The sequence below is a fragment of the Ursus arctos genome, unplaced genomic scaffold (assembly GCF_023065955.2).
Source record: "Ursus arctos isolate Adak ecotype North America unplaced genomic scaffold, UrsArc2.0 scaffold_26, whole genome shotgun sequence".
NCBI classification, from domain to species: domain Eukaryota; kingdom Metazoa; phylum Chordata; class Mammalia; order Carnivora; family Ursidae; genus Ursus; species Ursus arctos.
The window spans coordinates 9,857,585-9,876,052 of NW_026622941.1; the positions used below are offsets into that span (position 1 = coordinate 9,857,585).

Consider the following 18,468-nt stretch of genomic DNA (forward strand, 5'->3'; position numbering starts at 1 on the left):
GTGCTTACAAAGATTCTTTTTTCTGGTACTCATATCAAAATCATCTTACACGTGAAATCAGAATATCACAGATTTTAATAACACAGGCTCCATGATCAGACCACCTAGTTTCAAATACTAACTCTTCCACTTATCACCCGAGTGAACTTCGGTAAATAATTTGACTTCTCAGTGCTTCAATGTGCAATTAAGTTGCAATGTATTCATAATAGTGCTTATTTCACAGAGCTATTTGGAGAATCAAAGTAATTCGTGTAAAAACCCTTTGAAACAGTACTGGGAATGCAATGAATAATAAGTAACAGGTAGTATGATTTAAAACATAAGCAAAACAAGTAACAGTCCTTTATTGGGAGAGCCCAGTGTTTCCCCCAAAGAAATTTGTCAGAGAATATACCGTATTAGAGAAAACTAGACCTTTCTGAGCTTGCTATTTAGCACTGATAAAATTCGAGAGCACCTGGAAATTAATGACAACTTATTGATTGCTCCGACATTAGTCTTAATGCATACTTGGTATGCTTATGGTTTCTTCCTCTTTTTTCTCCTCAAGATAGAAATCATTACATTATGAAGGCTACAGAGAGTTAAGTCACATTATTTTTCAGGTCAGAATCTCAGACCATATGAAAATCATTTGAAATATTTGGAGAATTTGCTGGATATTCTCCATTTACCTCTTGAGATCCTCTCAGCCCCACCCCATGCCTTGGGAGGAAGACCTCAAACGAACAGGACTATTGGGGGCAGCTTTCCCCTGGCTTCCAGTTAATTTAGCTATTGAGAAGTACTTGCAGTAATCAAAGGGTGAAAGGAGAGAGTGGTCAGGGTACTACTATTTCCCTTGGCCCCCTCCCTACCATGCCACGTTTGGCGAAGGCTTCACGCTCTTTCGTGTATCTTAGGCCATGGCCCCTATCAGACACCTTCCCCTTAACTCCTTGGGCCTAGGGGGTGAAAACATTGTCTCAGTGCATAATTCACCACCTCTTTTTGTTCCCATTAATCTTTCCCTAAACTTCACGTGTCTTTATTCAATGCCCTGAGATTCCTCCTTGAGTATGTTGTTTGTTTTCCTTTGTTATAGAGATCAATGATTGATCCAGGGAAATACTGAAACAAAAGAGAACATTGCGATTTTGCAGATTGTTGAGATTTGCAAACTATAAATTACCAAGACACGACCTTTGGCCATAAGAACAAATGGCCAATATGTGAATGATGATTGAAATATCAAGTTTCGTCTTACCAATGCTATAGTCACAGGATGTGGCAGAAATGGCCATCTATGCACTAAATAATTCATGCTTCCCATTTAGAGTAAAGCTGTTCTCAAAAGTTCGCTAGCCAGGCAAAAACTACATGTACCAGGCCCAGCCTTTTAGCTCCAAACACGGGCATTACATTAGTGGATGTGGACGTGATACATGCTGCTTCTAGGTGATGGCTTTCAAGAAGCAGGTGTGGATTTGGCATCTTCTCTTGTCCTTCCTAAGGGACTCCAGTGTCTCACAAGATAGAAGGAGCTTGCATCCCATTTGGACGAAATCTCTCCACTAACCAGGATTACTGGAGCTAATTGTTATGTGAACAAGAAATGATCTTTATTGTGTTAAACAACTGATTTTTTTTTTGAGACTTACTTGTCCCAGAAACTACATTACCATAACAAATACAGTGGGTAAATTTATTTTAGGGATGAAATCCCTTCCTAGAAGCTTTTTTGTTTAAGGGTACACAGTGATCTACAGCTTCTTCACCCTGTCTCGTCCGATGTGAGCTAACCGCAGGTCTTTGCTATCTAGGTCGTCCACATGCTTCATGTCCTGTACCAAAATATAAGTGCATTGTTGGCACATCTATTCTTTTCATCTTGATAATAACCCAGTGTTGTCACTTTCAGCATCTGCCGCACTCCAGAACCCAGAGCAATAACCTAGTCTACTTGAGGCCATTTCAAGTTCAGTTTCTTTTCTCATTTCCTTCTTTAACAAGTTGTACATTGGCCTAAACTTCATAAACTTCTACTTTCTAGATGAAGATGCATCTATTGTATCCCTTAAACCCAAACGTAGTTTCCCACTGTTGGGAGAAGTAGCTGATTTCAGTTCTTTCACGAACCTGTTCCCACCACAAGAGGAGTGATTTGTCTTAGCTACTCGTGTGGACTGCCTTACCTCTCACAGCATCTCAGACATGCAGGAGGAAGAAACATACGCCTCTCTTCAGTGGGATAATCCAACACCAAGCCCTTACCAGAAATATCTGTCTTCCACCAAGTTTTCAGGTAACCAGTTCTGATTATTTAGTCCAAGACTTTGCAGTTTATGCTTTGTTTCCTGTTCTGTGATGAGCCCAAGGTGATTTTTCTAATGAGATAACCCACATATGCATCTGATAACGTGCATGATACACTAACATTAAAAGATGAAGTGATGTGGAAGAGTAAGTACAGGTGCAAAAGGAAAAGAGTGATGGATTTGACAAATATATAGTACCTTTTCCCTCTCTCTTGCTGGAAAGACAAAGAATTCCGGGATTTGGAAGATAAATGAAAGAAATCACATATTTTTTATTATTTTAGTTCCTGCATAAAACGCCCTGAAAATTACCTGACAAAGACTAGGAAATAAAGAGAAAACATAGGCTGAAAAACTGGCAAAACTCGCCAGCCTGGAGCTGTGTGCTATGGTGACCGGTTCTGGTGATCTTAACATTTGTATTAGCTTCCTGTTATTTTGATAATAAATTACCACAGACCAAAGGGGTTAATAATACAATGCAAATTTATCGTCTTGCAGTTCTAAAGATCAGAAGTCCGAAACAGGTTTCACTGGGCAAGCTGTTGTCAGGGCTGCTCTCCTTCAAGAGGCTCTAGCTAGGGGAGAATCTATTCGTTTGTGTTTTCCAGTTTCTAGAGCTGCACTTCTTGCTTCACTTGGCTCATGGCCCCTTCTTCCATCTTCAAAGCCAGCAGCGCTGTGCCTTCAAATTTCTTTCTGCTTCCATCATCATATAGCACCCCGACCACTGACCTCTCACTTATAAAGGCCCAGATAAAACAGGATAATGTCTCCATCCCAAGATCCTTAACTTAATTACATTTTAAAGTCTCCTTTGCCATACAAGGTAATATTCACAGGTTCCAGGGAGTAGGACATGGGCATTTGGGGCAGGGGCATTATTCAGCCTACCACATAATCCAAAGATAACTTTTATTTTATTCTCTGATTATCGTTAAGAATATAACAAATCACACATTCTTCATTTTTCTTTCCGGAATAGATGCAAAATTACTTGGAAAAAAAGTGTTCCTCATCCAAAATTGTATGTTCAAAAGAAATATCTCTAAACCAATCATTTAAGTAGTACTGAAAAGAGATGAGGAAATGCATCACAGCATTTCTGCTTTCAAAAAATGAAAGCCTGGGGCGCCTGGGTGGCACAGCGGTTAAGCGTCTGCCTTCGGCTTAGGGCGTGATCCCGGCGTTATGGGATCGAGCCCCACATCAGGCTCCTCCACTATGAGCCTGCTTCTTCCTCTCCCACTCCCCCTGCTTGTGTTCCCTCTCTCGTTGGCTGTCTCTATCTCTGTCGAATAAATAAATAAAATCTTAAAAAAAAAAATGAAAGCCTGCTATCTGGTTTGCTATAGTGTCTAAAAGATTGTTGGAAAAGAATACATGTAACTAGTTGGTAAGGTTGGGGCATCATATAAGGATAAGAGGAGTATGTTACTTAACCTATTGAATTTGATATCTTTCAAAATCCAGAGTGTTCTGGGGTGCCTGGGTGGCTCAGTCAGTTAAGCATCTGCCTTCGCCTCAGGTCATGATTCTCAGGTCATGATCCCATGATAGAGCCCACTCAGCAGGGAGTCTGCTTCTCCTTCTGCACTTTTCCCTCCCCCTGCTTGTGCACTCTCTCTCTTTCTCTCAAATAAATAAAATCTTAAAAAAAAAAAAAAAAAAAGGTGTTCCAAGTTACAACTTGCATTTCAAAAAGTTGGAGTTCTTTTTTCCTGTTATCACAGTTCCCATGGCCTCAAGGATTCTCTAGTAAGAATGCTTATTTTATCTCTCACTTAGTCTATTCTCGCCCTGGCCCATCTCTTTCATCTACTTTTTCTAACTCAGTGTCATTGCCCCTATGCCTTGTTCAGGATCATGGTGTCTGGTGATGGTGATTTCATGTATTCTCTGCGTGGGCTCAGTAACAACCTCCATTTTCTTGGGGATCAAGTGTAAGTACAAAAGGATATCTTCGAAATAACCTATATACATATATCTCATATACTTTATACACAATTATACATTACAAACATACATATACACTGCATGTAGCTTTATATACAATTCTGTATGTGTATATCATTATAAATAAAATGTCATCATTTATAAATAGATAAATCAATCAGAAACATGTAAATGCATATAACTGATACAAAATAATGGCTTCCTTTTTTTTTTTTTTTATTTGACAGGGGTGGGGAGAATGAGTAGGGGGAGAGATAGAGAGAAAGGGAGAAGGAGAAGCAGACTCCCCACTTAGCAGGGAACCCCACTCCGGGCTCCATCCCAGGACCCTGAGATCATGACCTGAGCCAAAGGCAGACGCTTAACTGACTGAGCTACCCAGGCATCCCTTTAGTCACATTTCTTTATTTCCTTTAGTCTAAATTTAAGACATGTTTTCATATCCGGCAAGTGAAATTTTTATAAAATATAATTACAGGGCTGTGATTCCAAAAATCAAACAAACAAAAACTAATAACCTGCATTATCATTCATGCTAATACTAAGAAATGTGCTTAGAAAGACAGAGATGGGGGTGCCTGGGTGGCACAGCGGTTAAGCATCTGCCTTCGGCTCAGGGCGTGATCCTGGCGTTATGGGATCGAGCCCCATGTCAGGCTCCTCCGCTATGAGCCTGCTTCTTCCTCTCCCACTCCCCCTGCTTGTGTTCCCTCTCTCGCTGGCTGTCTCTATCTCTGTCGAATGAATAAATAAATAAAATCTTAAAAAAAAAAAAAAGAAAGAAAGAAAGAGATAAAGGTTATTGTCCAGATAATTCTTCCTTTTTATATGCTCTGGCAAATCATTTCTTTATGTAGGAGACTTTAGCTGTTGAGGGAGAATTATGAGTTCTACAATGAGGAAGTGTTCAGATTTGTTTCCACAAAGTACAAGAAACTTAATCTTGTTCATGTTAGCTATGAGCTTATTTTCCTGATTGTTCTTAGAAAATTGTGTTAAAGATGACTGGATTAAGAAGTTGTGGTCCATATATACAATGGAATATTACTCAGCTATCAGAAAGAACGAGTTCTCAACATTTGCTACAACATGGACAGCACTGGAGGAGATAATGCTAAGTGAAATAAGTCAAGCAGAGAAAGACAACTATCATATGATTTCTGTCATCTATGGAACATAAGAACTAGGATGATCGGTAGGGGAAGAAAGGGATAAAGAAAGGGGGGGTAATCAGAAGGGGGAATGAAACATGAGAGACTATGGACTATGAGAAACAAACTGAGGGCCTCAGAGGGGAGGGGGGTGGGGGAATGGGATAGACCGGTGATGGGTAGTAAGGAGGGCACGTATTGCATGGTGCACTGGGTGTTATACGCAACTAATGAATCATCGAGCCTTACATCGGAAACCGGGGATGTACTGTATGGTGACTAACATAATATAACAAAAAATCATTAAAAAAAAAAAAAAAGAAAATTGTGTTAAGAATTACTAGAAACTCAATAAATAATTTTTACATTGTCTATCACCTGAAAAGAAATATCACCACTCACAGCAAATGTTAGCACTTCCAGAAAGTTTTCCTTATCTCACCCTCTGTGCTTCATATGAAAATGCATTATTTAAACCAAATGCAAGTCCATTTTTTTAAAAGAAACTCATGTTTAAATATCTATTTATCAAACAGACACACTGGAAATAGATTGCAGAGTTGAAAGACAACTAACAGATAAGTAATTAACATCCAATAATTCAGTTTTTTTCTCTAAAACTTGGGCACTTTGAAAGAAATATTGCTGGGCTCCATTCTAATGACAGTACAAGAATTCATATTTAATTGGCATTGCAAGTATCAAAAGATGTGGTTTAAATATCACACCTATATGATAAATCTCAATGTTGCTTTGTAAATAGGTACTGTCTGGGGTAAGAAGATTAAACAAATGAAGTATAAAGAACACTTTCAATTAAAAACAAGAGAACTGAAGATGCAATACTTAAAGCAATATTATTAAGTGATTGGGATATAGAGTTTGTCTATATATAAAAATGAACTTGTGGTCTCCAGTCACCAACTATTACAAAGCCAAAAGCACACAGTACATACTAAGGATGTTCGTAAAAACATACTCCACATTTTTTCCACACCCTCAAAAAACTTGCTGTCCGATATACATTCACTTTCATCTTTCTCTCTCTGTAGTTCATGAAATCTGTTTAGATAAATTATGATAATCATGTTCCTAACAAACTCTGGGTCATGTAAAATTGTACTAACTTTGACCCACAAATCCCACTTTTGGAAACTTTTTCTATAGATAAACTTGCATGGATAGCAATGGGATAAAAGAAAAAAAAAAAAGATTGGGAAAACTCAAATGCCCATCATTAAGGGATCATTTACATTAACAATAGTACACCCCCACCATGGAATGCCATGAAACAAGGAAGAGAAAGAGAAGGAGAAGGAGAAACAGAAGGAGGAAAAGAAAAAGGAGAAGGAAGGGCAGGAGGAAGAAGAAGAAGTAGAAATGGAGACGAGGGGGAGGGGAGGCAGGGGGAGAACAACAGCAGTAAGAGCAGCTGCTCTCTACGGACTGATGTAAATGTCTTCATGACACATCCTCAAGTGAAAAAAGCAACTTTTAAAGTAATGTATACACTACCCCACCATTTGATTGACAACAGATATTTTCATCATATGCCAAGTGACACTGGAAGGATATATAAGAAGTAACTAAAAATGGGGTCAGGAGAGGAGGATAGATGGTGACAATGTCAGTGTTTATTTATTTATTTTTTTGTTATTTTTTTTAATGTTGCAATTCCATGGTTGTAGTCTGTATTAAACAATTTTTTTTTAACTCCCAAAACAAAAATCGGGTGAACAAAAGGTTCTGATGAGGATAAAGGAAAGCTAACCAGAAAATAAAGTATTTAAAACTTTCAGTGATTTCTGGAAAATGCTCATAAGTAAAAGTTTTGGCTTTCTTTTGTGTTAATAGTTATAAATACTTTTAAAAGTTTTAAATATTACCACGCAAATGTGAAATGTTTTTACCATTGGCTTTTGTTCAAGTATAGTGACTTTCGCTTTTTTGCTACCAATACGGTCATTTGCAAAGGTGATCTTACACATTCTCGAAACAGTCTTAGGGCTGTTGAATGTTTTCTCCATGAAAATGTTCAATGCAAGAGAAAGGTCAATACTAATATTTAAATTATAAATATAAGCAAATATGATGTATGTAATTTAACATACATAGTAAAAACAAGGACATGTTTCTGACAAAGAGAAATGGATGAAATCTATATCCTGTTTAAAGTATCATGATATTAATCAATGGTCAGTTACAAATTATTCTTATATACCATCAAAAGTGCATCCATAGATGTCTGCCAATAAAATAACGGGTAAAAATTAGTCATGCTACATTGATATTAAAGAATACTCTGCAGTAATTTAAAGAAGTCTTCTAGAACTATTGTTACTAACATGGAGATGTGGTTATGCAATATTTTCCCATGAAATAACAGATAAAAAATTCAGTTATGGAAAAATATAGTTTTATAAAAATTTTATGTAAAATAGATGTATTTTTTACGTACAAATATGGAAAAAAGTTTCAATAGATATAAACTAAATGTTAACAACTGTTATTTGAATGGTAGGTTTAAATGTAAGAAGTAATGTCTTGCTTTCTTCCTACTATTTTGTATGTTCTGTTTTTTCCAACCATATGACTTAAGCTAATTACTTACTATTTAAAAAACTCTGTAGGGCAAAATATTTTCTAAAAAATCAGATTTTTCCATTTGTTTTTACTATTCTTTTTCATTTTCTTAATTCATCAATTAGATATATCATATAACACCATATAATAAACACTTTTATTTGGGAGGGCTTTAAAAACATTTGTCTTACATTCCCTTAAGTAAATATATTGTTTAATCTTTATTCCTCACTTGTTGCAAATTGATTACAAGCCCAACACCAATAAAGGTACAGTACATTGCTTCCCAGATAGGGAGAAACTAAAGAGAAGTCTCGTTTCCCTTTCTCCAGTTTTGTTACAGTTTTATGTAGTACGACCTTTTCAGATAGTAATAAACAAAACAGCAATAACCTCGAGAATATAGTTAATCTAGAAAAAGTTCATCAAAATTCAAAATTTGGGAATAATACTTCAAATTCCTAAAAGGAAATCTCCAAACATGCCAAGTTATAAATAGAATAAAATATAGAACATCACTCTCTTTCTTACTCCCCACTCTGGTTACACCCAACCTTTTGTTAAGAAGAAGGAACATAGTCCACTAGCTAGCGGGATTACTTGAACCATCCACAGATGGATAAGGCATAGCCACCCATTGTCCATAGCTCTTGAGCAAAACATAGAAAAGAAGGTGAGTCCTAGAGCATATTGAGAAAGATTAGTATATGTGTAATAGTAGACCCAAAGTACAAGACAGAGAGAGTTAGACAAAAGTAATATTATTTTAAGACTTACTGGATGAAGATTTTCCAAAACTGATTAAAAACATGAACCCATAGGTTCAAGGGATTCTATAAAAACAAGCAGCGTAAAGAAAATTAATATCCATGCTCAAAAACTATTCAGTAAAATAGGAATGGATACTCTATAAAATGGTTTTTAAAAAGAACTGACTTGGGGCCCCTGGGTGGCTCAGCCAGTTAAGCATCTGCCTTCTGCTCAGGTCCTGATCCCAGGGTCCTGGGATAGAGCCCTACATCGGGCTCCCTACTCAGCGGGAAGCCTTCTTCTTCCTCTCCCTCTGCTTGTACTCTCTCTCTCTGTCAAAGAAATTAATTTTTCTAAAAATCTTTAAAAAAGAACTGACTTAAAAGCTAGGAAAGAACTACAAAAAATACAAAAATAATATGAAAATGGGAGGACTGGCCCTGCCAAATACTGAAATAAATTATAAATCTACAATAATGAAGGCTGTGTGGTACTGACCTATGAGTAGATAAGCAGGTGGATTGAATATCATTAAAACAATAGAAATATATCAAAGTGGTTTATTGGAAATTACAGTAAGCTAAAGATTAAAAGAGGGTAAGGAGGGGGTTAGTCAACAAATGATATGAGACCACAAAGTTGCCATCTGGGGGAAAAAATTTGGAAATCATACCTCATAAATTTCAACCAAATAAATTCCAGCTACATGAAAATATGAAAGTGAAATATACTTGTAAAAAATATAATCTCAGGTGTAAGACTTCTACTCAAAATGACTCAAAAAGCATCTGATGTATGTAGGGTGAACTACCACAAGCAAAGTCAAGAGATACACTGGGAAACTCGTGGCTCATATCGTGCACAAGCTGAGTTTACCCAAATGTAAGTGCAGTAACACAATCAGCTAAACAGGATTGGTTGCTAAAGGAGAGTCACAGGACCTAAAATGACAATGGTTACAAATCTATAGTTTATTACGAGAGAAGAATGCAGTTTAAGAACAGCATTCAGGGGCGCCTGGGTAGCGCAGTTGTTAAGCGTCTGCCTTCGGCTCAGGGCGTGATCCCGGCGTTATGGGATCGAGCCCCACATCAGGCTCCTCCGCTGGAAGCCTGCTTCTTCCTCTCCCACTCCCCCTGCTTGTGTTCCCTCTCTCGCTGGCTGTCTCTGTTGAGTAAATAAATAAAATCTTTAAAAAAAAAAAAAGAACCGCATTCAAGTCAGGATATGGTCTGGAGAGGCCAGGTACAGACAAGTACGTTGTCCTCCCTCTATAACTATCTTCTCAGGACACAATTTCTCCCTTGAGTCAGGAACCACTGATGTGTGTGTCCACAAAACACTTGGGTAGCAGGGAGCACAAAATGGAGTCTTGCCTGGTAATTTTTATATTATGCTGATCACATAGGCATATTTCTTTCTTTCTTTTTTTTTTTTTTTTTAAAGATTTTACTTATTGGTCAGAGAGAGAAAGAGCACAAGCAGGGGGGAATGGCAGGCAGGCAGAGGGAGAAGCAGGCTCTCTGCTGAGCAAGGAGCCTGATGTGGACCTGATCCCAGGACTTTGGGATCATGATCTGAGCCGAGGGCAGATACGTAACCGACTGAGCCACCCAGGTGTCCCCACATAGGCAATTCCTTCCAGGTAACCGGCTTCGACAGCAAAGTCTGCTCAGGGTCTCATTGTAACCAGGGGCAAATCATCAGTCATATGGCATCAGTAAACAATGCTGACGAGCTAGTATCATCTGACCAAAAAATCCTCAGACTGATGGTTACAAAGCTACACTATTAATGAGTATGTCTCATACCTTGTCCAAAGGTCAGGGCCAGGCAGGAACTTTAAAACACAGTTCAGGCTGATCCCAGGCCTGTTTGAATGAATTCTCACAACGCAGTAAAGACCTCATGTAAAACAATAAGGAAAAGACTAGAAACCCAATGAAAAAAAATTTAATATATAATTATATAATTACACTCTCCATAGAAAAGGAAATGCAACTGACATTTATATGTACGAGAAAAACTTTCAACACCAAGCATAAAAAGGGAAATGTAAATTCAAATGGTAATGAAATACTATTTGCAACAGCTTGTGTGAGGGTAATTTGGAAATATCTAGTACAATTTACATGCACATAAACTTTGACCTAGCAATTTTTCTCAAAAATACACTTGCATATGTGTGAACTTATGTATGACTAGGGTTCTTTATTATGGTATATATTTCTGGAATACCAAAATATTACAAATAGTCTAAAAGTCAGTAGGGAAAGACTAACATAAATCATGATATATTCATACGATGGAATTTTGATACAGTTATAATGAAAGAATGAGAAAGCTCTTTAAATACTGATAGGGAATTATGTCCAAAATATATTTTAAGTGGTAAAATATGAAATATGAAAAACCATATAAATAGATCATTACTGTTTGTATAAAAAGGGGGTATTTTATATTCATTTACTTGTCAAATTCAAAATACGTGTGGAAGAATAAAAAAGAAATTTGTAAACTAATTCCTCTGGGGGAGTGGAGTTGGGTGCATCTGGGTGGCAAAGGGGTTTTTTGCTCTGTATCCTTTGAAGGTTTTGATTCTTTTTAAAAATTTTTTTAAAGATTTTATTTATTTATTTGAGAGAGAGAGAGCATAAGCAGGGAGGAGGGGCAGAGGAAAAAGGAGAAGCAAGCTCCCTGCTGAGCAGGGAACCAGCCACAAGGCTGCATCCCAAGTCCCAGGATCACAACCTGAGCAGAAGGCAGACACTTAATACACTGAGCCACCCAGGCTCCTCAAAGTTTTTGATTCTTGAACAGTGTAAATTTTAAGCAAAACCTTAATGCAAATTAAAGTCACAAAAATAATCAGTAATTTGTAGTTGTCCTTAGTCTGTATGGAGAATTACTTTGTTCTAATTTGTCAATATTTTTAATTAAGAATGATTGTTATTTATTGTTTAAGTGTTCCAGGTGTCCACTATTGCAATAAAGCAGCAAGAAAAACTCATCCATCAGGACAGAGCACTATCGAATTTCACACGATGGAAGAAAAACCATAACCTTCAGATGAAATATTGCCAAACCTTGATGCAAAACTCTTTCAGTTCAGGTAATTGATGTAAAATCAGTTTCCACTGTGCAGATACAAATACAGGCACCAATTCCTCAAAAGAAACAGTGACATTCATTTTACTGTCTGCAAAATTGCAGACAGAATTTTAAAATTAGGAGGGACTTAATTTTGATCCACACTCCAGTTCAATGTTTTTTATATATTTATATATTTCAATAGTATGTGGAAAATACTGAGGTCTCAAGAAATGCAGATTTAAAAAACACACAGTCAAATTTCAAAGGGAAATGGGTAGGATTAGCAGATCGGATTTTTTTTTTCAGAAACTATTTATTTTATTTTATTTTATTTTTTTAAATTTTTTTATTATATTATGTTAGTCACCATACAGTACATCCCTGGTTTCTGACGCAAAGTTTGATGATTCATTAGTAGCGTATAACACCCAGTGCACCATGCAATATGTGCCCTTCTTACTACCCATCACCAGTCTATCCCATTCCCCCACCCCTTTCCGCTCTGAAGCCCTCAGACACATGAAAAATGTTCAAAATCATTAGCCATCAGGGAAATTCAAATCAAAACCACACTAAGATACCACCTTATGCCAGTTAAAATGGCAAAAATTAACAAGGTAGGAAACACCAATTGCTGGAGAGGATGTGGAGAAAGGGGATCCCTCCTACATTGTTGGTGGGAATGCAGGTTGGTGCAGTCACTCTGGAAAACAATGTGGAGGTCCCTTAAAAAGTTAAAAATTGAGCTACCCTATGACCCAGCCATTGCACTACTGGGTATTTACCCACAGATACAGATGTAGTGAAGAGAAGGGCCATATGCACCCCAATATTCATAGCAGCATTGTCCACAATAGCTAAATCATGGAAGGAACGAGATGCCCTTCAACAGATGACTGGATTAAGAAGTTGTGGTCCATATATACAATGGAATATTACTCAGCTATCAGAAAGAACGAGTTCTCAACATTTGCTGCAACATGGATGGCACTGGAGGAGATAATGCTAAGTGAAATAAGTCAAGCAGAGAAAGACAATTATCATATGATTTCTCTCATCTATGGAACATAAGAACTAGGAAGATCGGTAGGAGAAGAAAGGGATAAAGAAAGGGGGGGTAATCAGAAGGGGGAATTAATCATGAGAGACTATGGACTCTGAGATCGGATTTTTTTTTAAAGCAGCATTTTATGTTTTATCCAATCACTCAAATTAATAGGTGTATCTTTAATTATAGTTCTAAATTCTTCAATATACTTAGTTTAAATAAACACTGCTTTAGATTTAAATTTAGATATCTCTTTGAGCAGAAAAATCATTTTAAAAATCAGAGTATTTATCATAAAATTATAACAATGCAGGGTTCAACTCTTTTTAAAAATTCAATGAAGTTACTTCCGTTTTATTTTTTACATCTCCTAGTAGAATCTTGAACTTAAAACAGCCTTATTTCTATGTGTGGTATAGTTTGTCAAGTATTCTATGGCTACTTAATTGACATTAATTTTTTTAATTGACATTAATTATCCCTGTAGTGGATATCATTTAAATAATCACCAATGAGAGAGGTCAAAACCCTACCTTCTGGTTGAAATTTAGTCAAATAATGTTTACAGAATCACTGGGTGCCCAACAGTGTTTATAAATATAACAAGCTTTTGCAAACATGAATTAGCCCTACCTCTGAGCCATTAACCTTGAGACAATAGCGATATCCATTTTGGAGACTTACAAATCTGATATGTCCTCCAACCTTTCAGCTGCCTTTGTCAATACCAGTCTTGCCGTAACAATAGTTAAGACACTGATTAGCAGAGATTCCAAACAAAAGATATTGAAAAGCTTTAAATAACTCAACATCCAGGCCCTGGACACTGATAATGAACTATTTGTGACCCTAAATAGAAGGCCTCTCTCTAGAAACCAGAGTTCTGGAAATTTCAGTGTCTTTCCCTCTGTGCAAGAAACATGTGGTCAAGTTCTTGCTTTTTGGTCCATCTTTTACAGTCTTGAGCACAATTCTTTTGTGAATATATTCTTTCTTAAGATGGGTTTCATAAAACTGATTAAATAATATGGCTTACTTCTAAGTCCTGAAATAAGCTAATTGGTAACTTATGTTTTCCTTTTTTTTTTTTTTATAATTTTTATTTTGTTGCATTAGTCACCATACAGTACATCCCCAGTTTTTGATGCAATGTTCCATGATTCATTATTTGCGTATAACACCCAGTGCACCATGCAATATGTGCCCTCCTTAATACCCATCACAGGCCTATCCCAATCCCCCACCCCCTCCCCTCTGAAGCCCTCAGTTTGTTTCCCTGAGTCCATAATCTGTCATGGTTCATTCCCCGTTCTGTTTACCCCCCGTTCATTCTTCCCTTCCTTCTTCTACCAATCTTCCTATTTCTTATGTTCCATAAATGAGTGAAACCATATGATAATTGTCTTTCTCTGCTTGACTTATTTTACTTACTTATGTTTTTCTTCAATTTTCCTCACCCACATATTTTCAACTCAGTCTTCAAAGTGCCCTGTTTATTCTGTCCATGCTCTAGGAAACATTTCATGTTTAACTCTCAGAATTTGCACATCAACTTGAAACTTACTATCAGCTTGCGTAATGGTCCAGTATGTATTCCAACTAAATCGGGCCAGTGAGATTAATAGACATGAAACAATAAGCAAACAATAAAGACTATACATGATGTAAGCTTAAAGATGGTAAAGATTTATAAAAATAGAATAATCAGCTCAATTGTTATTAGGAGAGGAACAATTTGGAAAAAGATATTCTGAAATTAATTTTATCTTAAACTAATTCTTCTAGACCTATTGCAGTTGGAAATTTATAAATCTTTCTGTGGTAAGGACCAGCTCATCTGAACCATTTGGTTACAATGTTCTGCTTCACCGGGGGTGAGACAAAGATTTCTTTTGAGGAGATGTGCCACTAATATTTTTATAATAACTTTAACAAAGTAAAATGTTTCTATTCAAAGTCCATAACTGCAACCCTTGTCCAGACAACTGGATTCAGAACGGAGGAAGTTGTTATCGTGTCTTTGAAAACTGGAAATTTTGGAACACCAGTAAAGAGGACTGTTTGAAGGAGGGTTCTAATCTTCTACAAATAGACAGCAAAGAAGAAATGGTAAACACCTTCTCATGGTTTTGTATCACTCTGAAAATACTCTGATACACGTGAACGGAAAGGACTGATTCTAATTAGGATTTCTTAATATTCTATAACACAAGTATATTTATTATATTTAATAAGGATTCAAAAGAGACAAAGTAGGAATTACCAAGGTTTGTTTTCCTATTAATGGGACAAAAAACCAAACAGGAAGCTATCCAGAAATCAAGAGGAATATGTTAGTGGTATGTCCTTTGTTAATCAAAAAGCAGAGGAGGTAAGGGAAATACCGTTTTGTCACTTGTTAATCCACTCCAAGATATACATATATTATAATTTTGAATATGTTTCAAATCTGTTATTTTCAAAGCTGTAGGGAAGTGTAACAACCAATAAAAATTTTATAATTAAAAGAAAAAGCCAAAGTATAAAAAGGGAAGTGATGTCACGAAATGGCGAGGTCTATAAAAATAAGCATTTGCTAAATGAAATGTTTAATTGACGTTAAGTCTACTTTACTAACATCTTAACAAGCAGTGTTTCTCTGAAATCATTTTACCCATAAATGTGTGTGAAGTAGAATACACAGTTACACATTTCTGATCTTATTAAAAATGTTTGTTTGCTATAGTCAATAATTAGTTAAAGTTCATTTTTCCAAGAACAATTAAAGAACAATTTAAGGATATGTTAAGGATATGCAGTAAACTGAGGCAACTTGGACTTAACAATTATAGGTTTACACCTTTTTTTTCTGTGCAAATTTGGTTATCTAAGTCAATAATGTTTTTTCTAACAAATATGCCTACAGTTAATTTGCCTCTGGAATCTCCTAAACTATTTCTCATATTGAAGTATACTGGGAAAGAATGCTCTATGTGGTCTATGATGTCAAGGATGTTTTTACTTTTTCTGATACTGAAGGTTCAGTATGACACCTTGTTTTGACATATAGTATCTGGCAAACTCTGAATCTGTTAAGATTATTTTAATACCAGATGCCTATTTTCCCCATAGTCCTTAACACCCCATCTATCACATGGCAATAAAAAAAATCTATAAAATGTATCCCTTCTTTAAAACCCTCTGTCTTGTTCTCTAACTCTCAAGTTCCCATTAACGTCTGTCTAGGCAAAATGCCACACTTTATATTTCATGATAGTTTGTTGTTGTTTTCCCCTCAGTTCACTGTTCGGGTCTTGTTTCTTCTAGGAATTTATCACTGGCATCCTGAGGAAGGTCCGAAGAGGCTATGATTACTGGGTGGACAGGATGGACTCAGCAGACCTTGGCTTTGGGAAGATGGCTCCTCTCCTTCCCCTGACCTGTAAGTGTCTGAGAGAACTGTTACAAGAAAAAGTAGAAACATGAGGGAATTCCAAAGTTCATTTTATTTTAGACCTCAGATTTTCTCCAGAAGACATAGCCAGCTTGATAATTTCACAGGCTTTTGACTGGACTCAAAGCTGAGGTAATTTAAGAGCAGCTTCGTGGCTTCCAAGTCTTCCTACTTTTCAGCCCCGTTGCCATTACACTCTAGCACATTCGCATCAATTTGAGAATCTGAATGAACAATATAATTAGTACGGATGTTCCCTGTGTATCATTTAATGGCTAGTGAGTGCTAAGGGAAAGAAATTATAGTACTATTAAGAGAATTCCCTATTAAGCTTTTTACTTTTATTTATTTTTCCCTGTTATACTCTTTAGATAGAACTAGGGAGATTGGTGAACAGGATTAAGTGCTTTAGTATTTTGAGAATGAAGAGTCAGGAAAGAGATCCTAAGTTAGGGCCTATTTTTGTGTACCTATTTCCTTTAATATGAGGTTTTTTGATGTTATGTTAACATATTTTTATTGAGAGAAAACACCTCTATTACGGAAGAAGGAGGGTGCCACAGGAGGGCACCATATTAAAACAAAACAAAACAAAAAGCTACCCACCTCTCATCAGTGACCCACAAGAACATCTCTGTAAGCCCCACACCTAATGTCAGATTCACTGACTTCCTTCTCCAGATTGCCAATACAGACATTCCAATCAACCGACCAGCTCTGTGGATATCTCAACGACAAGCTCCTTTCTTCTGCTAACTGCAACATTTGGAAATATTTTATCTGTGAGAAGTATGCATTAAAATCCTCTATCTGATAGCAATTGTACCGGAAGAGATCTATTATGATAGTATGTTGAACAGGACATTGGAAACCCTGCCACAAATTTCCAAAGAGCAAGAGCAGAAGTAAACCTATGTGTGGCCTATGAAACTACCTACCAGGGACTCAAAACCTATCTCTACATTTGCACTTGGCAATCTTCTTCAATACTTTCCAGACCTTCATTTGACATTGTTTAAATTGCCAAGAATAGAAATGATTTATGGATACAGTGGACGAAAGCTGAAAGGTTGAGAACAAACAATAAGAATCCTTTCTTTGTGCTTTTTTTTTTTTCTCCTAGTCTAGAGTGACTATAAACTCTGTGCAAAAATCTATAAGCCACTGGGGGGAGATGATGCATTTCTAGCTGACTGATTTTTTAAAAATAAATAAATAAATGTGGCCTTTTAAAATCTCTACTTGCCGGATTTTTCTATGCATTTTCTGCTATCGAACCAGTAGGACGGTCAGACAGAGATATGGATTTTCAAATTAGAAGGAAGACAGGGAGCTATCTGCCGCCAGTAAGACAATAGCCTTTTAGGAAATTCTAGTGGACACGTTCACTTCATATAAGCAGAAGGAAGAGTCAGGCTGCCAATACCAGTGCATCTCCAGTAAAGGACAGTTGTGAACTTCCTTCCTCCCTCTCACCGCTTCTCCCCACCACTCACAAATCAAAGGGCTCAGGTGGGGACTCTCAAGGTTAACACTCCAGCCCTTTTTTTTTTCTTTTTTTTTTTATTTTAATTCCAGGTAGTTAACATACAATGTAATATTAGTTTCAGGTGTACAATATCGTGATTCAACAATTCCATGCATCACCCAGTGCTCATCACAAAAGTGCACTCCTTAATTCCCATCACCTATTTTACCCGCCCCCCCCAATTCACCTCCCCTCTGGTAACCATCAGTTTGTTCTCTATGGTTAAGTCTGTTTCTTGGCTTGTCTCTCTTTTTGTTTTTTCCTTTGCTCATTTGTTTTGTTCCTGAAATTCCACATATGAGTGAGATCATATGGTATTTTTCTTTCTCTGACTTATTTCACTTAGCTTTATACTCTTTAGCTCCATCCATGTCATTACAAATGGCAAGATTTCATTCTTTTTTATGGCTGAATAATATTCCAGAGTGTGTGTGTGTATCACTTCTACATCCATTCATCACTGACGGACACTTGGGCTGCTTCAATATCTTGGCTAGAGTAAATAATGCCGCAGTAAATAGGGGTGCATGTAACCCTTTGAATTAGTGTTTTAGTATTTTAGGGGTAAATATCCAGTACTGTGATTCCTGGGTTCATAGGGTAGTTCCATTTTTAACTTTCTGAGG

At 36.8% G+C, this 18,468-nt stretch overlaps 1 protein-coding gene across 1 annotated transcript; it reads left to right on the plus strand.

Moving 5' to 3' along the window:
- The first annotated feature begins 81 nt into the window (after nt 1–81).
- Nucleotides 82–17,549, plus strand: CLEC9A (C-type lectin domain containing 9A). The gene is given in 7 exon segments (XM_026502470.4): nt 82–2,287; nt 4,163–4,243; nt 11,706–11,852; nt 14,839–14,990; nt 16,188–16,239; nt 16,242–16,302; nt 16,996–17,549. Coding segments are annotated over 7 exon segments (717 nt in total). The 5' UTR covers nt 82–2,196; the 3' UTR covers nt 17,129–17,549.
- The last annotated feature ends 919 nt before the right edge of the window (nt 17,550–18,468 follow it).